Below are 22,673 nucleotides of genomic sequence, written 5' to 3'. Positions count from 1 at the left end.
GCCCAAGGACCCCTGTGGCAATAAGTCACTTTGTTTAAGATAAGATTTCGTTCGGATTTTTAACCCCGGAGGGTTAGCCACCCAGGATAACCCAAGAAAGTCAGTGCGTCATCGAGGACTGTCTAACTTATTTCCATTGGGGTCCTTAATCTTGTCCCCCAGGATGCGACCCACACCAGTCGACTAACACCCAGGTACCTATTTGCTGCTAGGTGAACAGGACAACAGGTGTAAGGAAACGTGTCGAATGTTTCCACTCGCCGGGAATCGAACCCGGGCCCTCCGTGTGTGAAGCGGGAGCTTTAGCCACCAGGCCACCGGGCCTTTTTGGGTTATCCTAGGTAATTTACACCATAATTGTATGTATGTGTACCTGTACCTGAATAAATTTACAGATCTGGCTATGTAGAGGGGAGGAAAAGAGTGACAGCTGTCAGTTCATGAGGGGATTGGGGCCTGGGGGAGCAGTAGGTGGATGCAGAGAGCAAGTGCTGTACCTGTATAGTACATACTAACTGCACTCACCCTGAGATGATGTGGTGATAAGGAGGGAGGGAGGTGGTGGCCAGAATGTCTGGTGAGAGAGAGGGAGAGAGGCAGGAAGGTGTTGGTGACACTCACCCAGCCAGTTAGCCAACCAGTTACTTAGCTAGTTAATTGTCCAGCCAGCCAATCCTGCCTTGCCTCCATGTGATCTTGAATCTCTCATTGACAAGAGTTTCTTACACTTGGATGTTTCAAGAGTTACCTTGGTATGCTTCACATTTTGCTTAATTTTTCAGGAGAAAGTTGAAGTAAGTAGAGAGGAAGGTCTAAAATTTGCTAGACGTCATGCAATGCTGTTTATTGAAGCCTCAGCCAAAACCAAGGATGGTGTACAATGTGCCTTTGAGGAACTTGTCCAGAAGGTAATACTGAGCTAATATAAAACTGTTAAGACATTCACCTATTTATCTATTCATGTCTCCCTTCCATCAAATAACATTATGCTGCTATGTTGATATGTACTTTTCTGTTTTCCTAGATTTGTTATTACAGGAGTAATAACCAAATCTCAAAATTTCAGGTTAGTGGCTACATTCTTAGAGGTTTTGTGAGCTTAGACTTGCAAATAATACAGAATTGTTTCTGCATTAGTGTTATTAACAGATGAGATTTGGACAAATAATGTTCCTTACCTAATTACAGTAGACTCGGATAACATGTAATCTGATAAGTTTTGTGAAATTATGGCACATTTTCGGCATACACTCTGTAAAAATCGGTTTATATGGTAGAGTACATGTAGGGGAAAACTGGGCAAGCACCGTAGTCTTTTCCTTCTGCTTCAGAGTGAGTTCATTGTCTTCTGGGCTAGTGGGTATGAACGCACAAGCTAGTGGGCATGAACATGCGAGTTAGTGGGCATGAACGTGTGAGCTAGTGGATATGAACATGCAGGCTAATGTGAGTATGAATATGCGAGCTGGTGGATATAAACATGTGAGGTGACAAGTATGAATGTGTGCACTAGTGGGTATAAACATGCGAGCTAGTGGGTGGAAGCTAGTGAGGACAAGGTATGTACTTGGTGAAGAGTGATGAGGGAAGGGTTGAGAGAGGCCTGCAGGTGCATGCTGTCTGCCATGCCACCTTCCCTTCATCTGTTGTACATTCCATGTGGTACTGTAGCTTATGGTTAGATGGACATTATTGTGGGAGTGGGTAGAGGCAGGTGGGTTGAGATATGCAAGTAAAGGCGAGTGTTTGGGAGAGAGGTGGGTGTAAGCGTGGGGGAAGGGGGTGAGGTCCAAGAAAGTATGGAAGGGAAGTATGGGTGAAGTCATTCCATTGTTGTTCCACCCTCCAACATATGGGCAGGAGGGTGAGGGCTAGAATGTATGGGCAGAAGGGCATGGCAGTGAGATCAGTGCAATGTTCATGTGTGTCTAATAACGTGTTACATTCATACGCATCTGGTACTATACTTCAGCCCCACACCAACTGCTCATTCAACTTTCCCTCCCTCCTGTGGCAACATGCTCTCACTGCACACCCAGCAGCCCCCATCCAAACAATTCCCTCCCCCACCTTCCATGGCACACCTCCTCCATTTCCCCATTACCTGAAGACCACACCTTGCCCAGCCTTTCACTCTAACACACTGCCCACATACCTAATTACTAAAGTCACCCACCACTCATTACTGCCTACACCACCAACCACCCATCACCCATACCAGGCCATGGACAACTACACCTTTCATCTACACAACTTCCCTGCAGATTCCCACCCACATGGCCCCACTCCCACATTGTACCCATGCTTTCACCCACACCAAACCTTCCCTCACAGCTTCAAGCCCACATTTTACCCACGCTTTCACGGCCCACACACCTAGTCACGTAGTCACCCACCGCCACCCATGCTGGGGCCACCCACATGGTCGTCATTACATCAACTCGTTGCTCCCAGACTCCACCCCCTTTCTCCCTTCACCTGCCCAGTATCCTCCACCTCCCAACACCAGCCTATAACCCCTGCCTCTTGCCCCTCAACCATTTAGTTTTTACCTCCCACAACAGTAGTCCCCCAATCTCCACACCAGCCACTCTAATTCTTCTCATGTACTCTCCATCCTTTATAACTCCCATACAGCTGCAACTACTAGGACAACCAAACAATAAACTATCTTTGTCTGTTAACAGAGATGTTGTTGCAGGATCATCATTGTTTTTTATAATTTTGAGATTAAATTTTTTTTTGAGGGGGGGGGGTGTTAATGAACCTAACCTTATTTCTCTCCTATGTTCTTCATTTTTGTTTACTCTATTTTTTTTACTACACATCATTTTTAGGAACAGAATTTCTGCATTATCTGACAGTCTACTGTGTATATTTTTATCGCATGGGTCGTCCCAGGAATAGTTGGAGGGATTGAGTAAAGGAGGTTTGAGTTTCAGAGGGGCTTAAACATCCATCAAACTTGTGATAGTGTAAATGATGGTGAAAGTGTTTCTTTTTCTGGTCACCCTGCCTTGCTGAGAGATGGCCAGTGTGTTCAAGAAAAAATAGTTACTGATGTATGTACTACTGTTAGTGTGAGCAGTGGATAACATTTATGTAGGGATCAGGGAAACCAGTTAGCCAGACTTGAATCCTGGAGATGGGAATGACAGTGCATGCATTTAGGAGGAAAGGTGATGTTACAATCAGAGGGTAATCTGATTTGTGATATTAGCACGCTTCTGGCAAGACAGCTAAGGAATAAATGGTGAATGCGTTTGCTTATTTGGGTCGCCCTTCCTTTGGCCATTGAGGTAAATGATTAAAAACCTGAGGTGAATCCCCTCTCATCTTTTCCCTCCCTGTTTCCTTTCTGCTCTTCCCAATTCCTTTCCTTTGTCTTCCATTTCCTTCCCTCCCCTCCATCTTTTGTCTAACAAAACAGTCTTTACTTATGATTTTCACCCCTTCAGTTTTTATGAGGGTGTTGAGTGCATAGGTATTTCATGTGGTAAAGTGAGTGAGGGTAACAGGTACTTGTAAAGGTATTAGTGAAAGTAGGTTTCTGGTGTTTGATATAAGTGAAGCTCATACCCTTCCACACCACCTGACTAAGTATATTTCCTATAAAATTGCTTCATTTACCATGGGTTACAGAATTATTACAAATATTTGTACACCATTACCAGTCTTTAAATGTAGAATATTTAAACCTTACGAAATGTCAGGAAACAATGTTTTCTTAAATTCATAATTGCTGATAACCAGTTTGAACATATGAAATTCAGGCAAAGAGAATGTTTCTATATTTGCTAGTGTACAGATACTCTTTTTTTAGGCTGATACTGATTCTATCAAAACAAACCAGTACTGGTGCTGATACCCTCTGATTCTGATTTTTTGTCACATCCCTGATATTTAATGACTGGTATCAGGTTCATCCTAGGTAGTAGGTTGGTAGACAGCAACTGCCCAGGGAGGTAATACCGTCCTGCCAAGTGAGTGTAAAACTCACTTGGTAGGATTGCTGGTGTCTTTTTTCTGTCTCATAAAAATGCAAGATTTCAGGTACGTCTTGCTACTTTTACTTACACTTAGGTCACACTACACATACATGTACAAGCATATATATATATATACACATCCCTCTGGGTTTTCTTCTATTTTCTTTCTAGTTCTTGTTCTTGCTTATTTCCTCTTATCTCCATGGGGAAGTGGAACAGAATTCTTCCTCCGTAAGCTGTGCGTGTTGTAAGAGGCGACTAAAATGCCAGGAGCAAGGGGCTAGTAACCCCTTCTCCTGTATATATTACTAAATGTAAAGGGAGAAACTTTCGTTTTTCCTTTTGGGCCACCCCGCCTCGGTGGGATGCGGCCGGTGTGTTGAAAGAAGAAAGATCAGGTTCATTACTTACTGTTCCAAATAAATCATATTTGCTGGGAGTTTCAAATTGTATCTAATTTTTATATTAATTTGAAATAAGAACATCTTAACTTAGGTACTGTAACATTGAAAAAATTACTGACATGTCTTTATTTCAAAATAGATCATCCAGACGCCCGGCTTGTGGGAGATGGATCAAAGATCTCAAGGCGCGTTCAGTGTATCTAACCAACGGACCAATGAAGAAGCTTACTGTGGGTATTGCTCTCTTCTCTAGAACCAAATGGAGATTGTGTCAGAAGAATTCTGCAGATCTAATTAAAAATCATGGTTTGAAAATGTTTTTCTCAAGAAACAGTTGGAGACCATATCTTGGAAAAGTTCCTGAACAATGAGATAGAGCATCAAAATTTTGACATCTTGAATTACTCTTCTTTGAGTGAGTTTCTGTACTTTCACTGTATGTATGTAAGCAGTATGAGTGAGCAGCAGTGGTCTGTTACGGTCAGTATAGAGTGGAAGACCTACTTGATACAAATAAGTGATTATGGAAAAAATTTTAGATGGTTCTACTCTTTATTTCAAACATAATGTAGTGATTTAGGAGTGAAAAAAAAAAAGGATATGTATTTGACTGGGCGGTTGATCTTGTTACTCCAGTGTGTGTATATGTATATACAGTATATATATTTAAATTTAAATTTCATAAATGTAAATGCTTTCATCATAAGAAAATATTTTAAATTAGTTGCTACTGAAAGTAAATTTTTGTTTTCCCTACTAATATCTTATTAAAAGTGTATTAAAAATCCTTTCAGGAACAGTTTCTCCTTAATGATTATTATACAGTAGAATCTTATACAATGCATTTTTTGCAAGATAGATCCATCATGGCATGGTTTATTCCTTTTTTTTTTACTCCAGTTTATACAATGCACATTTTTGTAACAACGTGTGAAACTGGGCAAGGTGGATGTAATACTATAGCCGAATTTTAATTCTGTGCTGCTCCTAGTTACTTAGTGGATTCACCCATGCATGTTTATAACCTTGCAATCTTTTAAGATATTTCTTTTTCTTGTTATTAACACTGTAGAGGGTTCTTTCTTTCAACAAACTGGCCATATCCCACTGACTGTAGAGGGTTACAGTCACATTTGTTTGTGGTATAGTACTTGAGTAAGGTGTAATACCATGAGTACCGTTTCAAAATCTTTGGATCAGTATTTTGTCTCTGGACTGTTGGGGCTGCCTTGTGTTGTGACTACACAAAACTTATTTTTTACAATATCTTCTTTTCTGTTGCAGCAAGAGGCTCAGGAAAGTATTTATCCTTCAGTTGTAGAGATCAGGCTTGGCTTCCCACCTCTTATGTAAGAGGAATTATTATTATTATTATTAGAATCAGAGAAAGTGCTAAGTATGTAAGAGGAATTTTTTTTTTTTTTTAATACGATCTACATTGTCATCACTGTTTATGGCAGAGCTTAACATATGTCTTACTGCCTTATCCACTCCAATACTGTTTTTATTTTCGGTGCTGTCTAGAAAACAAAGATTTGCTCTTACACTTTCATCCCATATTCTTTTTTACAGTGGTAATCAAGTTTTGAAGGTATTGGCTATATCTTTGCTGGTTCTTCCAGTTGTTTTGTCACTGTCTTCATCAAACCTTAACAAATGTCCTATGTAGATTTACTTTTCCTATTTGACATTTTGTTTTCAATACTTTTTTGAAAATAAATTGCTCCTAATACATATGCATCTTGTAAATCAGCATAACTTTTCTGATTTGCATTTTTTTTTAGTTGTTGCAGACTAAGAGCTCATATCTTGTCAGCTCATTCACAACACGTTCCCTAGCAACATCGTGATTTCAGATAATACATAGTTTAATAATTATTTTAATATTAAGATACAAGAACCAGGACAAAGTTGGAGCCAGCTGTGGGTCAGGTCTTATGTTCTGGCAGTTGACTTTATTACTCGTATGTTCATTTTAAGGCATTGTTAATTATTCAAGAAATGAATGAATTATTGCTGATGGAGTGCTTTCTTTGATAAGGACACAGCAAAAGTTGAAGTTACTGATAGCTGCCCATCATTTGTTATAAGAGATCTGTTCTGGCTGTTTGCAAAGCTGGACTTGGTGTGAATCCTTGTAAAAACTGATCCTGTATATAACACTAAGGTCACCAACATCTGTGCCCTTGAAGATTTAATGGAAATAGAATATACAAGGGCTGGATCAAGTCGAGAGATATGTTGCCTTTCACAGACTTTTACCTTGTCCAGAATTATGAGACAAGACTAGGTTGGCAGTTTAATAAATAGGTACATTTTTTGAATTAAATGCAAACCTGTGCCTTGTATGGTTATATATTATTACATTCACGAGGGAGTGCTTAACCCATATGGGACATACAGCCTGGGGAAATGGAAGGCATTCAGACTCGACACAAGGAATTGGATCACATTTCTAGTTCCTTACCAGTATCAGGGAACTTTCCCTGAGGGGGTATAGTTATATAGCCTCAATTGGTGAGTAGGTATGAGATACGCTTTAGCACTAAGCTTCTTAGTTGCCTTGTGTGTTTTATCATGTGCAGCTATTTCAATAATGTTTTGCCCCAGGATATCTACTTTACCAGGTACTAGGACTCTTGTAATGATTTGTACCCCCAACTAGTAACAGCATTCTCAGAGACCATCAATTATTAATTTCAAGGGCACTAAACCCATAAGGGTCGTGTAAGCTACGTTGGAAATAGGAGGCAATCAGATTTGATCCAAGGAAAGCGATGGTACCTATTTTTTTTTTCTGGATTACAACCCTTTCACAGTCATCAAGGCACCTCCCTGGAAAGCCCAATCTTGTAACATTATTTTTTTTCTTAACCCAACAGCCTTCTTCTGTCATGGCAGGGTGCCCCTAAGAATTACACACATCAGTCACCAACTCGCCATCTTATCAGTTTGCTGACATCACAGTCAGATTACCCTCTGACTGCAATATCCCCCATCCCTTTTTAGAGTGCAGGCACTGCCCTTTCCACCTCAAGGACTCGAGTCCATCTTAATGGTTTTCATGAATACCTTCATAAAGTTAGCTTGCTCACTCCAGCAGCATGTCCATTAAAAATCAGTCTCCATGTACTCCCAGTACACTCATACAAGCCTGCTGCATGTTCACTTATTATAATAAAAAAAAGTGTTAAAGCTGCATGTTCAAGCCCCAAAAGCTAATCCTCTTTTACCCTGTCCCTCCAACTACTGGTATGACCCTTACCTTTCACTCAAGATTAATGTACCCTCTTTGTCAGCCTGTCACTCTCCATACTCTCTACATGCCCTAATCATCTCAAGCCTCCCCCTCCTGAATTACACCTTTGATGACCCCGCATTGCCTATAACTTCTGTGCTCTGAATACTATGATATTCACACCACGTATAGCCTGAAGTTGCAGAGGTTGATGGATGAGTTTGGTAGGGTATGTAAAAGAAGAAAATTAAAAGTGAATATAGGAAAGAGTAAGGTGATGCGAATAACAAAAAAATTAGGTGACAAAAGATTGGATATCAGATTGGAGGGAGAGAGTATGGAGGAGGTGAATGTATTCAGATACTTAGGAGTGGACATATCAACAGATGGAACTATGAAAGATGAAGTGAATCATATATTATTATTATAATAATCAAAAAGAAGCGCTAAGCCACAAGGGCTATACAGCGAAGTGAATCATAGAATTTATGAGGGGAAAAAGGCGAGTGGTGCACTTAGGAGTCTGTAGAGACAACGAACTTTGTCCATGGAAGCAAGGAGGGGAAAGTATGGGAGTATAGTTATACCAATGCTCTTATATGGGTGTGAAACATGGGTGGTGAATGTTGCAACAAGGAGAAGGTTGGAGGCAGTGGAGATGTCATGTATGAGGGCAATGTGTGGTGTGAAAATAATGCAGAGAATTCATAGTTTGGAAATTAGGAGAAGTGCAGGATTACCAAAGCCATTATCCAGAGGGCTGAGGAAGGGTTGTTGAGGTGCTTCAGACATGTAGAGAGGATGGAACAAAATAGAATGACTTCGAGAATGTATAAATCTAGTGGATGGAAGGTGGGGTAGGGGTCAGCCTAGGAAAGGTTGGAGGGGGGGGTAAAGAAGGTTTTGTGTACAAGGGGCTTTGACTTTTAGCATGCGTGAGCATGTTAGATAGGAGCGAATGGAGACGAATGATTTTTAGGACTTGACGTGCCGTTGGAGCGTGAGCAAGGTAACATTTACGAATGGAGTCGGGGAAACTGGCAGGCCGGACTCGAGTCCTGGAGATAGGAAGTACAGCGTCTGCACTCTGAAGGATGGGTGTTAATGTTGCAGTTTTATAACTGTGGTGTAAGCACACCTCTGGCAAGACAGTGATAGAGTGAATGAAGATGAAAGTTTTTCTTTTTCAGGCCACCCTGCCTTGGTGGGAGAAGGCCGTTGTGTTAATAAAAAAAAAAAATATTGCTCTCAGGGATGACATCACCACTGCCTCTTTCTCGCTGCAGCGATCAAAACCTATACTTTATACCCTTGTAAAAATGTTGGTATCATTGTACTCGGGTGTATTATTAAAAAATTTTCCGGGTGCTATATGACTTCCCCTTTACCCACCACAAATGTAATAATTTTTATGCTTATTGTATCAGAAGCAAATGTAATCTGCTATCTATTCTGTATGTTTATATAACTTCAGGTTGGTGATTGATGCATCTGAAGGCAGTGGGTATTTATTTTTTGGGTACATTACTATAAATAAAGAATTCTTCCTCCATAAACCACGAGTGTTGTAAGAGGCGACTAAAATGCCAGGAGCAAGGGGCTAGTAACCCCTTCTGTATACATTACTAAAGTTACGAAGAGAAACTTTTGTTTATTTTTTTTTTGGGCCACCCTGCCTCGGTGGGATATGGCTGGTTTGTTGAAAGAATAATAAAAATACTATCAATGCGTACAGTTATCTGCATAGGCATGGGATTCAGAGATGAGATGAGCCCTTCCCTAATCTTCAGCTATGAATTATAATAAAACATAAAACTTTAATATGAAAGACATTCTAAAATAATATTTAAAGTGAGAATTATATTTTAATATGAAAATTCACATCTCAAACATAGCAATGACTGAGTTGGCTATTTTACTGTCCCTCAAACCCTCCTTTTCTTTAACCTTTATGCTGTCCATTATATACTGATATGTCATAGCAATTAGCATCCATGACTTACTAGAAGGCATAATTCATAGCACCTGTAAATTTGCTGTGAGCAGGAAATTTTGGCTTAGATATGAGAGAAATGGTATGTGACAAGGGTGTGCACACTATAAAAAAAAAAAAAACCTGACCCATGCAGTACACGATGGGACCAGCTAACTACTGATCCTGTGTCTGGGTTAAAATTTTGTAATTTTATTGGCTGTTCCTTGATGACAATAGATAGAACAGAAAGCATAGTAATTAAGTTGAATAGATTTAGATCAGTTTATAACTGGAAGTGACTTGAAATGGGTAATTTTCCTGGGAACTGGTAGGGAATTCTCTACTCCCCTGGTCTGTTTTTTGGGGTTTTATTAGGTCTGCTTCAATTATTGGAATGGCCTAAACCATGTCCTAGGTTTCCTGGTTATGGTTTACTAGCTGAGATATAGGGATAAACCTCTCTTTTGTGTGTGCATGACAATAGACCCAAAATGGGGAGAGTAAGTGTTATGTAGGAGAGACCTGGGGACATGATTAATAAACAGGGAAAGTTCCTTTAGTTACCTGGTTACCTGGAGGTTACCTGGAGGTTATTCCGGGGATCAACGCCCCCGCGGCCCGGTCCACGACCAGGCCTCCCGATGGATCAGGGCCTGATCAACTAGGCTGTTACTGCTGGCCGCACGCAGTCCGACGTACGAGCCACAGCCCGGCTGATCCGGCACTGACTTTAGGTATCTGTCCAGCTCTCTCTTGAAGGCAGCCAGGGGTTTATTGGCAATTCCCCTAATGCTTGATGGGAGGCTGTTGAACAGTTTTGGGCCCCGGACACTTATGGTGTTTTCTCTTAGTGTACCAATGGCACCCCTACTTTTTATTGGCGGCATTTTGCATCGCCTGCCCAGTCTTTTACTTTCATAGGGAGTGATTTCTGTGTGCAGATTTGGGACCATTCCTTCCAAGATTTTCCAAGTGTAGATTATGATATATCTCTCCCTCCTGCGTTCCAACGAGTACAAGTCAAGTGCTTTCAAGCGTTCCCAGTAGTTAAGGTGCTTGACAGAACTTATACGTGCAGTAAAGGATCTCTGTACACTCTCTAGATCTGCGATTTCACCTGCTTTGTATGGAGATGTTAATGTACAGCAGTATTCCAGCCTAGAGAGAACAAGTGATTTGAAAAGGATCATCATGGGCTTGGCATCTCTCGTTTTGAAAGTTCTCATTATCCATCCTATCATTTTCTTTGCACGTGCGATCGTGGCACTGTTGTGATCCTTGAAAGTGAGATCCTCAGACATTACTACTCCCAGGTCCCTTACATTATTTTTCCGCTCTATTGTATGGCCGGAGTCAGTAGTATACTCTGTTCTAGTTATTATCTCCTCCAGTTTTCCATAACGGAGTAGTTGGAATTTGTCCTCATTGAACATCATATTGTTTACCGTGGCCCACTGGAAAACTTTGTTTATATCTTCTTGGAGGTTAACCGCGTCCTCAGCAGATGACAGCCTCATGCAGATCCTAGTATCATCCGCAAAGGATGATACGGTGCTGTGGTGTATATCTCTGTTTATGTCTGATATGAGGATAAGGAATAAGATGGGGGCGAGTACTGTGCCTTGTGGAACAGAGCTCTTCACTATGGCAGCCTCCGATTTAACTCTGTTGACCACTACTCTTTGTGTTCGATTTGTTAGGAAGTTGAAGATCCATCTCCCCACTTTCCCAGTTATTCCTTTAGCACGTATTTTATGGGCTATTACGCCATGATCGCATTTGTCAAATGCTTTTGCAAAGTCTGTGTATATTACATCTGCATTCTGATTTTCTTCCAGTGCATCCAAGGCCATGTCATAGTGATCCAGTAGTTGTGAGAGGCAGGAGCGACCTGCCCTGAACCCATGTTGCCCTGGATTGTGCAGATTTTGGGAATCCAGGTGATTTGCAATCCTGCTTCTTAGCACTCTTTCAAAGATTTTTATGATGTGGGACGTCAGAGCTATTGGTCTATAGTTCTTAGCTAATGCTTTGCTGCCACCTTTATGGAGCGGGGCTATATCCGTTGTTTTAAGTGACAGTGGAATTTCACCCATGTCCAAGCTCCTCCTCCATAGTGCACTTAGGGCACGCGAGAGGGGTTTCTTGCAGTTCTTAATGAAAACAGAGTTCCACGAGTCTGGGCCCAGGGCTGAGTGCATAGGCATGTTGTCAATGGCTTTTTCGAAATCTATCGGAGTTAGGGTAATGTCGGAAATCTGGCATACATTTATGGAGTTTTGAGGCTCATTCATGAAGAAATCATTTGGGTCGTCGATCCTCAGACCGATTAGTGGTTCACTAAACACAGAGTCGTACTGGGATTTCAATATTTCACTCATTTCCTTGTTGTCGTCTGTGTAAGTCCCATCCTGTCTGAGTAAGGGCCCGATACTAGATGTGGTATTTGCCTTGTTTTTGGCATATGAAAAGAAATATTTGGAATTTCTTTCAATTTCACTAATAGCTTTAAGCTCCTCCTGCCTCCTGTAAGAGTCATTTAGCTTAAGTTCGATAGTTTCCACTTCCCTGGTCAGCGCCTCCTTTCGTGTATCAGATATTCTAGCACTCCTGAGGAGCTCAGTGACTCTTCGCCGTCTTCTGTAGAGGGAGCGTCTTTTTCTCTCCAGTTTACTCCTGCTCTTCTTCTTTCTTAGGGGAATATGCCTAGAACATGCTTCGGCTACCAGGAAGTTGATCCTTTCAAGGCACTGGTTTGGGTCCATGTCATTTAAGACATCCTCCCAACATGTTTCGTTTAGGACATGGTTTACCTGGTCCCAGTTGATGTTCTTGTTGTTGAAATTGTATTTTGTGAAGACACCTTCACAGGTACATGCATTCTGCTGTTCAGGACCCCTATGCATGTACGTCTGGACTTCGATTAGATTGTGATCGGAATTAGTTGTTTTTGATATTCTTATGTCTCTTATCAGGTCCTCATTATTTGTAAAGATAAGGTCAAGTGTGTTTTCTAGTCTTGTTGGCTCCACTATCTGCTGGCTTAAGGTGTGTTTTTCGCAGAGACTTAGTAGCTCATGTGTGTGTGACCTTTCATCTGCGCTACCTCCGGGGATTGTTTCAGCTATAACATTATTTGCTACATTTTTCCATTTTGTATGCCTTAGGTTGAAATCACCAAGCAGTAAGATGTTTGGGGATGGAGCTGGAAGGTTTTCCAAACAGTAATCGATTTTCAGTAGCTGTTCCTTGAACTGTTGGGAGGTTGTATCTGGTGGCTTGTATACAACCACAATGACTAGGTTTTGGTTCTCGATCTTTATTGATAGAACTTCAACTACCTCATTTGTGGTGTTCAGCAACTCCGTGCAGATAAGGGACTCTTTGACATACAGGCCAACCCCCCCTTGTTGCCTGTTTTTTCTGTCGCATCTAAAAAGGTTGTAACCACTTATCCATATTTCACTGTCAAAGTGATCTTTTGTGTGAGTCTCTGTGAAGGCTGCAAACATTGCATTAGACTCCACTAGAAGTCCACTGATAAAAGGTATTTTGTTGTTGGTGGATGGCTTAAGGCCCTGTATATTAGCAAATATGAACGAGGTTATATTCTGTGTTTGTTGGGGGGATTTTGTTATTGGCATCAGTAGTTGTAATTCTGGAGGGCCATGGGTGGCCACTGGCTGCGCCTCCAGTCCAACAAGGCTCCAAGGTGGTGGACTATTTTTATTTCCTTCCATTTTCTTTTTTCGTTTCCTGCCACTAAAAAATCACCTGGAGTTGTTGGAATGCCTACCGTGTTTATTTTGGACTCTTAAATTGGAATTTGTTGGAAACAAATTTGTCAATTTCTGACTTCCAGGCACTTAATAGGGTAGTTTTATGAAAGACAGGGCAGTCTCTTGCCTTTGCCAGGAAGGCATACTAGTGATATAGCCAGGAATTTAGTCAGATTGAGCTCTGGAATAGGCCAAAAATAGGCTTCAAAAGGTGCAAAATTGGTTACATAAAGTGCTCTTGACCTCCAACTTCACACTTACACAGTTCCATAGGTATTACATAAAATTTGCAGTTTTGGTGTCTATACTGTTAGAAAAAGATCCTCTACCATTTCAGATATGTATATATTTTTTTTTTAAATTTGTGGACATTGAAAGGGCTTTCAATATAAGGGGCGTAGAAAGTGAAAGGGTTAATTCTTGAATGGTCACACTCTACAGTTCAGTATTCTTGCATTTATTTTACAAGCTAACGAAGGTTATATACATCGAGAGGTTCCTGTTTCCCAATGTGCTCATGCCAAGAGTTTACTTGATCTTTGTGTTCAGGTTAGGTGTAGCCTTAATGACCCTGGTGTAATCAATAGGCAGTAAACCTAATAAGCCAACTTTTATAAGCTAAGAGCACTTCTGCCTGCTTTAAAGCCTTTTCCCTGCAATATTTTTGTTAGACATTTTGCAATTTTGATCATTTAATATTAAAATACACAACAGGATGAAGTTGTATCTAGCGTGGGCCTGAGTTTGCATTTGCTCAATGACTAAGGTCTGAAAGGCAGAAAGATGCCTGCAGGCATGGTTGAACAAATACAGTTAGTGCAGAGCAAGCCTTTTATCAGGACAATTTTACTCACAGGTGAGAGAAATCTTGCCCAAATAAAAGTGTGCTGTGCTTTGTGTCTTTGCTCTACCAGTTGACAGTAATGTATTTTAAATATTTTTTGGAAATTTGTTCCAAATGTGTCATTATACTTCTCATAATGCCAATGTGATGTGAGGCATTTTTGTCAAGTCTTTCGAATATTTTATCCATATATATTTAAGTTACAATGCAGATGAAAATGTAATGTGTACCAGCTTCCATTTCATAATCCTATTCTCATCATAAGTTTAAATGGATTTTAAAAACACATATAAAGTTATAAAAATACCACGTTGAAAAAATGATAGTGGAACTACTCAAATGCTTTCATTTATTTATACACATTTTCAGATTAACTAGAAGACGCGTTTCAATAGTTCTCAGGTATTTCCATTGTAATTTTTCCACTGAGATTTCGTTATTGTAGTCTTACATTTTATAGTAATTTTTTCTCATGTTGGATTCTATAAGATTCTATTGTACTATACTGTATTTTTTAGTAGGTATTAATATTGTATTTATTAAAATCAGACATTTTTCTGCAAAAAAATTTCATACTATTTGTTTAAAGTAGAGTATAGGAGAAATACATGCACATCTTTTTTGTTGTGTGTGTATTGTACTACACTTTTCTTCACTGAAGCCAGTCCTCTTGTCATGATGATTTCAGAAGTCACCACAACTAAATATTGTAGTACTATCTGGAGATGGAATGATGACTACCCGTCGGTGTAGAAAGTGTACTTTTTTAACGTATTGCCAGAGAACCCTGTTATCATTATGGCTAATGTTAAGAAAATTACAGTAAGTTTCAATATTTTCATAATATGCAACTCAAGAAGTTTAATAGTTTATTAAAGACTCATAATTACCCTCTTAATTGATATCTTGACAGCAATTGATTGTTGATAATGAAATATAATTCTCAAACTATCAAAATTAAAAAAAAAAAAAAATGGTGCGAGATATACTAACATTATTGTATTTCCTATTGACTTTTATGTTTGAGCCATCCTGGTCTGTAAAATATCTGTACGTAGACCTTTTTCTTTCTTTTTATCATTTAACAAAATCTTGTTAACCTTTTACAGCTTTTATAGCACACCGAATTATACAGTGATAGGTAATTAGCAATTAAAATTGTAGAAGTTTATATGAACAGTGACTGGCTTTCTGTATATTACGTATAGGCAAAACTGTAAAAGTTAATGTAGATAGTTGCTGGCTTTTTGTATATTTGAAGTGTTGTGGATAGTAAGGATGATTTTAGCATCTTAACTGTGGTAAAAAAAAGTGACTTAAAAATATTTTTGTATCAATGTACAGTGGACCCCTGGTATTCGATATTAATCCGTTCCTGAAAGCTCATCGAATACTGAAAATATCAAAAACCGAATCAATTTTTCCCATAAGAAATAATGGAAATCAAATTAATCCGTGCAAGACGCCCAAAAGTATGAAAAAAAAAATTTACCACATGAAATATTAAGTTTAATGCAATAGAATAATTACAATAATAACAATAGAATAATCGACACTTACCTTTAATGAAGATCTGGTGATGATTGATGGGATGGGAGGAGGGGAGAGTGTCGAAGTTGTTACTGTTTAGAAGGGGAATCCCCTTCCATTAGGACTTGAGGTAGCCTGTCTTTAATAGGCTTATGTCCTGGGAGTGCCTTTTCCTCCTGAGTAATGTAGGTCCTGCTTGGCATTTTCTTCCAAAACAGGCCTGTTTCGTCGCAGTTAAACACTTGTTCAGGTTTAAATTCTTCACTGTCTATGTAATCCTTGAATTCCTTCACATATTTTTCAACTGCTTTTTGGTCCAAACTGGCAGCCTCACCATGCCTAATCACACTGTGTATGCCACTAGGATTCTTAAATCTTTCAAACCAACCTTTGCTGGCTTTAAATTCACTCACATCAGCACTAGTTGCAGGCAATTTCTTTACCAAATCGTCATGCAACCGCCTAGCCTTTTCACAAATGATCGCTTGAGAGATGCTATCTCCTGCTATCTGTTTTTCATTTATCCACACCAATAACAGTCTCTCAACATCTTCTAACACTTTCGGTCGCTGTTTCGTAATCACAGTTGCATCTTTTGCAATAACAGCTTCCTTGATTGCCGTTTTCCTGGTCACTATAGTAGAAATGGTTGATTGGGGTTTACTATACAACCTGGCCAGTTCCGACACACGCACTCCACTTTCGTACTTTGCAATTATCTCTTTCTTCATTTCAATAGTCATTAGCACTTTTTTTCTCGAAGGGTTGGCACTAGAAGCTTTCTTGGGGCCCATGGCGACTTATTTTGCAGAAACAAGCACCAAAAACAGTGATAATATGGAATGTACCGAATGTATCCTTAGATGCGCGCACACTGCCTGGCTTGTAAACACTGGCACACACGGGGCAGTTCAGGCCACATGTGGACACGTCTCGTACAAATCGCATCGAATACCGAGGCGAAATTTTTGCGTTAAAATGCATCGAATACCGGATTTATCGGATACTGATGCCATCGAATACCAGGGGTCCACTGTAAATATAAGTTATTATATTTATTAAAGTTTAAAAAATATACTGTACTGTATTTTTTTTACATGCAAAAATAGTGTTTTAAGACATTTTTGCTCATAGATGGCGAGTTCATCTCTACTGCCAGCAGCACTTCACTTATCTATGTACTGGACCTTAAAATATTTATACTAATATTAGCACATTTTTATTCATTAGATGGCAGATATAAAGCAGATTTTGTGCAGTGTTTTTATACAGTAATTACAATTATTGTATACAGTTTATCAGCTCGGTACTGAATTTGGGAAGACTTAATTGATAGCTGTTCTGTGTGATGAAGCTTGAAAATATCACATTGTCATGGCTGGAGCAATTCACAACCTACTCACACTTTGGAGAAATTTTTTTAGTCATTTCAGTCTGCTCTAATTCATTCATTCATTCATTAGGGATTTGCCGGTACTTCCGGCCCGGGTCTTCTCCAGATGGTGACCCGGCGGTGGCCCCAGGACTAGTGACAAATTTTATACATTTACTAAAAACATTTGGACATGATTTTGGGGTATTCATTGGCAAGCATTATCAATTACTGGTAGTGTACTGCATGGCTTGAAGTCATAGTAACTAGTGCAGATGATCATTGAGAAAGTCAATCAAGTAAATGGGACATAGCTAGAATGATTGGGTTAAATAGAACAGTTGAATAGCAGAATAGTTTTTCATTGTCAGTTTGTCCAAAGAACATATTTAGATTTAAATAACTTAAAAAAATCATTAGTGCAATTTAGACTAACCAGTTTGAAACCTCTCTGCATTATTTTTTTCCTTTCATTATCTTGTACCATTTCTTCCTGATATGAAATATTACACTTCAATTGAGAATATATTAATACATGGGCCTTTATTTTGCAAAGGGATATCCTGTCTCTAACATATTATCATACCATACTGTATGCAGTGGACTTAAAAAAAAAAAAAAAAAAAAAATCAATCCTTTGGACCCCAGCTTTGCAAGTTTTTCTTCACATCATTCACTCGCATTCTAGTTTTGGTAAATCTATGCTTTATAGCATTATTTTCTGTTAAAATAATGGACTTACTGCAATACCTACCAAACATAACTAGACAGGTCTCATTGGAAATGCTTTGTCCATTGTACTGAGCACTATTTCTTTAGTATGACTTTTTTTTTTACGTATTTGTAATCATTTTGTTGATATTTTTACTTGGGCCATTTCATTCAAAGGACACAGTCAAACATATTAAACAAGTGATGGTGAATGTGTTTCCTTCTTTGAAGAAAACTTGCAAAACAGTATATGATGTGCCCAGTTTTTACTGACAAAAACATTAATCATAGTCCTGTCAGATAAAGTTAGCTTGGGTTCTGGTTTCTGAAGAGAATTTTTATTAAGTAATCTTCAAGGATGCCTTTTTTTTTTTTTTTTTTATGTCCCAAAGTATGAATTTTTAAAGCATTTGCTGTACTTAACCCTTAAACTGTCCAAATGTAGATCTGCGTCCACGTGCTGGGGGGGGACACTGAACTTAGATCTACATTTTTTTTTACATGCTTTCAAATGGGGAAAATAAAAGTCGGAGCGCTACGCACGTGAATGTAGATCTGTGTTTGGACAGTTTAAGGGTTAATTATGGAGTCAGACTTGGTACTTGAATTTCGTGGGTGTCAAGATACACTTAATATATATTCTCATGTCACATGTCAAGAGCATTTAAGCTTCGGAGTGAGTGGTGTAATACTGCCTTTTGTTGCAGAACTAATCATTTATTAACAGGGCACTGAGATGTAAACTGAATACAGTACAGGTCGACCATCACTAATCCGGCATCATTGGGACCTGTAGTGTGCCAGATTAGTGAGTTTGCCAGATTACAGAGTGGTTAGGTTAGAATACACTTAATAAACCTATCAATAGAGACTTTCTGTTACATCTTCCTCATATTCATCACTGCTTTCTCCTCCGGATTTGCAACCATCTGCTCAATTTCTGAGTCAGTATAATGATGAAATTTGAAATTATGCTAGCCAGGATTAGTGATGGAACCGGATGACTGATGGCCGACCTGTACTACATAAGCATTGGGTTTTTCATAGGATATATTATTATTGTTTCTTGGGCATTGAAAATATGCTGATTAATATAAAATTAGTGGGTATCTGTAATTTGCACAGATAACTCATTCTAAAGGAAATTATTTCATACTTACACAGTAAATAGGGGCTGCAATAAACAACATATTCTTACCGTAATTGTAAACAATTCCTTAAACATTGGCATGTTATTTATAAACCATTTGAAACTTACTGTGAACCATATGAATAGACTATAATACAGATAGAAATTTGTTACACAAAAGTAAATGGAAGCATTAATGTGTAAAATACAGCTTTGGAGAACTAAGAAGGAAGGTGCTTTGAAAATGTGCAGAACCTGTGGTTAGGATAATTATGATGCTGTGGTATTTTGTTTTTTCTTTTGTACTCTTTATAGTTATGATATTAAATATATATATATATATGTAATCTGAGCATTTTTATTTATTTTATCAGCATTTAGATACAATAAACTATACAAAACTGAAATTACTTTATTTTCCTAATTCTACGTATTTTACCATACGTGCACTGAAGGAGGGATGGGGATGTTGCAGCTGGAGGGTAATCTGATTGTATTGTCAGTACACTTATGGAAAGTAACTGAATGGTGAATGTATTTTTTTTTTTTGGAGGGGGGTCACCCTGTCTTGTAAATAGTTAGTGTGTGTTTGTGTGTTGGTTTAGCACTACCAGTATTATAATACTAACATACAAGTGTTCTTTAAATGGTCATTTGTCTTTCCTTGGTGGAAGGATAGAAAGGATCGCAAATTCAGATACCATGGATCATAGACTTGGGTTTCTTCATATCAGGGAGTGTGTGATTGAGTTCACTAAAATGTTTTTATCACGTGAAGATCCAAATACATACAGTAAAACCTCTTGGTAATGGATTTTGGATGAAAAATATTGGCTGGACAAGCTAATTATCAGACAAAATAGACAAAAGTTTCTAATTCCACATTTTGTCAGTAAAGACAGTGTCCGGTTGCCCTCTGAAGTACACAGTGGAACCCCGGATTTCAGCCATAATCCATTCCAGAAGGTCGGCCTAAATCCGAAAACTGAAGTAACATTTCCCATAAGAATTAATATGAATACAATTAATCCGTTCCAGACACCCAAAAGTATTAAAAAAAAAAATTTTTTTTAAAGATTAACTATAGTTTTACATATAGAAAACAATGAGAAATAAAAACCACAAATTTTAATAACTGAATATTACATACCTTTATTGAAGATTTGATGCTGTATAGCCCTTGTGGCTTAGTGCTTCTTTTTGATTATAATAATATTGAAGATTTGTTGGCATATTGAAGGCGGCGAGGAGGGGGGAGAGAAAGAGGAGAGCTTATTGTTCGGACGGGAATCCCTCTCCATAAGGACTTAAGGTATCAAGTCCCTCTCTGGGGTTACTTTTCTCCTTTGTTTTTTTACTGACACTAGGACCAGCTTGAGAGTCACTGCACCCCTGTCGCACAAAAAAATTGTCCAGAGGTGTCTGTTTCTGGCGTCTCTAAGATTTGCCTGAAGTGGGACAAGGCTTTGTCACTGAACATGTTGCAGGTATGGCTTGTTTGAGCTTGGTCAGGGTGATATTTCTCCACAAAACTTGGCACCTCCCTCCACTGCACAAATGTCCTTAATCGCTGAAAGCGGCACATTTTTCCCTCTCTCTTCCTCCTCCGAAGCAATTTCCTTGGCTGTGGTCTGTTTCTGTTGCAGATGAAGGTCTTGCAGCTCTTCAGTGGTCAGCTCCTCCCTGTGGTCCTCTACCAACTCTTCCACATCCTCACCACTCACATCCAACCCCATGGACTTCCCTAAAGCCACAATAGATTCCACAACAGGCAGAGGGTCGACAGGGTCAGGGTCAGCCTCAAACCCTTCAAAATCCTTCTCTTGGACATATTCTGGCCACAATTTTCTCCAAGCAGAGTTCAAAGTCTAGGAAGTCACTCCCTGACGAGCCATGCCTATAAGGCTTATGCAGTGGAGGATATTGAAGTGATTCCTCCAGACCTCTCTTAGGGTGAAGTCAGTGTCCAAGGTCAATTCAAAGCATCTTTGAAACATTGCTTTCATGTAGAGTTTTGTGGAGTTAAAATTGACCTGCTGGTCCATGGCCTGGATGAGAGGAGTGGTGTTAGGAGGCAAGAACTTCACTGTTATAAAACTTAACTCCATAGACAATTGGTCTACCAAGTTTGGAGGATGAGCAGGAGCATTGTCCATTACCAGGAGACACTTGAGTGGCAATTTATTTTTCTGGAGGTATTTTTTCACACTTGAGCCAACTTCATGGACCCAGTCAATGAAAATTTGCCTTATGACCCATGCCTTATTAGCTTTCCATAACACACACAGTTTACTCTTGATGACATTGTTTTTCTTGAACACTGGGATTTTCAGTGATACACCAGTAAGGGCTTCACTTTGAAATCCCCACTAACATTATCTCAAAACAAAAGAGTATGCCTATCCTTCATGGGCTTAAGTCCTGGCAGTGCCTTTTCCTCCTGCGTGATGTAGGTCCTCTTGACATTTTCTTTCAAAAGAGGCCTGTTTTGTCACAAATGAACACTTTTTGGGGGAGGAATCCTTCAGCTTCTACCTAATCCTTGAATTCATGCATGAATTCTTCAGACACATGTTTGTCTGAACTTGCAGCCTCACCATGCCTTACAACACTGTATGCCACTACCCTTCTTGAATCTGTTGAACCAGCCTCTGCTGGCCTTAAATTCACTAACAGCAGCACTCGTTCCAGGCATTTCTTTACAAGATCCACACGCACCTGCCTTGCCTTTTCACAAATGATTTACTCAACAACACACTCCTGCTAATTGTTTATCGTTGATCCACACCAACAATAACTCCTCCACATCTTCGATTATTGATGATCTTTGTTTTGTTAGCATATTTACCCCTTTCACAAAATCAGCTTCCTTGATTTCTACTTTCTTTGCCAGGATGGAAGTGATTGTTGATTTGGATTTCCCATACATCCTGGCCAGCTCCAGGACACATACACCACTTTCACACTTTGCTACAATTTCTTTCTTGAATTCAATCGTGTTTGTCACTTTCTTTACCAAAGGGCTGGCACTAGGAACTTTCTTTGGGCCCATGGTGGCTTATTTCGCAGATGCACTCAATAAACAACCACAGAAAACAATGGATTATAATGAAATGTTTGGATGAATGCGCGGAATGTTGCTCACTCACCTAAAGAGACAGCCAGACTAACTCACGAATGCGGGGGGAATGGCGGGCGGACGCGTCCAAATGGCTGATTTTCGAGTTGCCGGCTGAAATCCAGGACAGAATTTCAGCCAAAAAAGCTGCTGATATCAGCATTAGCCTATATCTGGGGTTCCACTATTAGGCCAAGTCTGTTAACTCCAACTTTTGTCTGGTAAAGCCCAAAGTAGCCATGTCCAGAACCTTTACATTTCAAAGTTGTGCTGAGCCATAGGTCACCCATGCCTGTTTATTGTGCGTGCTTATTCACACATGCATCCTGGATTTAGAACATTCTCTGCGAATTTTGTAACATACTACATCAAGCACAATTAATTAGCAATGGCTTCTAAAGCAAGTGCTGGTGCCAAGAGGAAACATGACTCTCGGAAATCTGTCTTCTTGGCCATCTACATTATTTTCACTAGTAGAGCTTTACTGCTTCTTTGACCTTGATAGTGGTGACTCGGAACAACTTTTATTTATCAAAGAAGTTTGCACCTCAGTTTGCCCCTTGAAATGGTAAACAACTTTATTT

General features: G+C 39.4%; 1 protein-coding gene across 1 annotated transcript in view; it reads left to right on the top strand.

The window, feature by feature from the left end:
• Positions 1-8,335, top strand: part of Rab18 (RAS oncogene family member Rab18) — a gene marked incomplete at its 5' end in the record, with an annotated part of 28,692 nt that extends 20,357 nt beyond the window's left edge. Inside the window, 2 exon segments of the mRNA XM_070089007.1 lie at positions 783-908; positions 4,533-8,335. Coding sequence (XP_069945108.1) covers positions 783-908; positions 4,533-4,646 — 240 coding nt within the window.
• Positions 8,336-22,673: the final 14,338 nt, after the last annotated feature.

The sequence above is a fragment of the Cherax quadricarinatus genome, chromosome 27 (assembly GCF_038502225.1).
Source record: "Cherax quadricarinatus isolate ZL_2023a chromosome 27, ASM3850222v1, whole genome shotgun sequence".
Classification (NCBI taxonomy): domain Eukaryota; kingdom Metazoa; phylum Arthropoda; class Malacostraca; order Decapoda; family Parastacidae; genus Cherax; species Cherax quadricarinatus.
The sequence above is the reverse complement of the archived record's forward strand: the minus strand, read 5'-3'. Positions and strand labels throughout refer to the sequence as shown.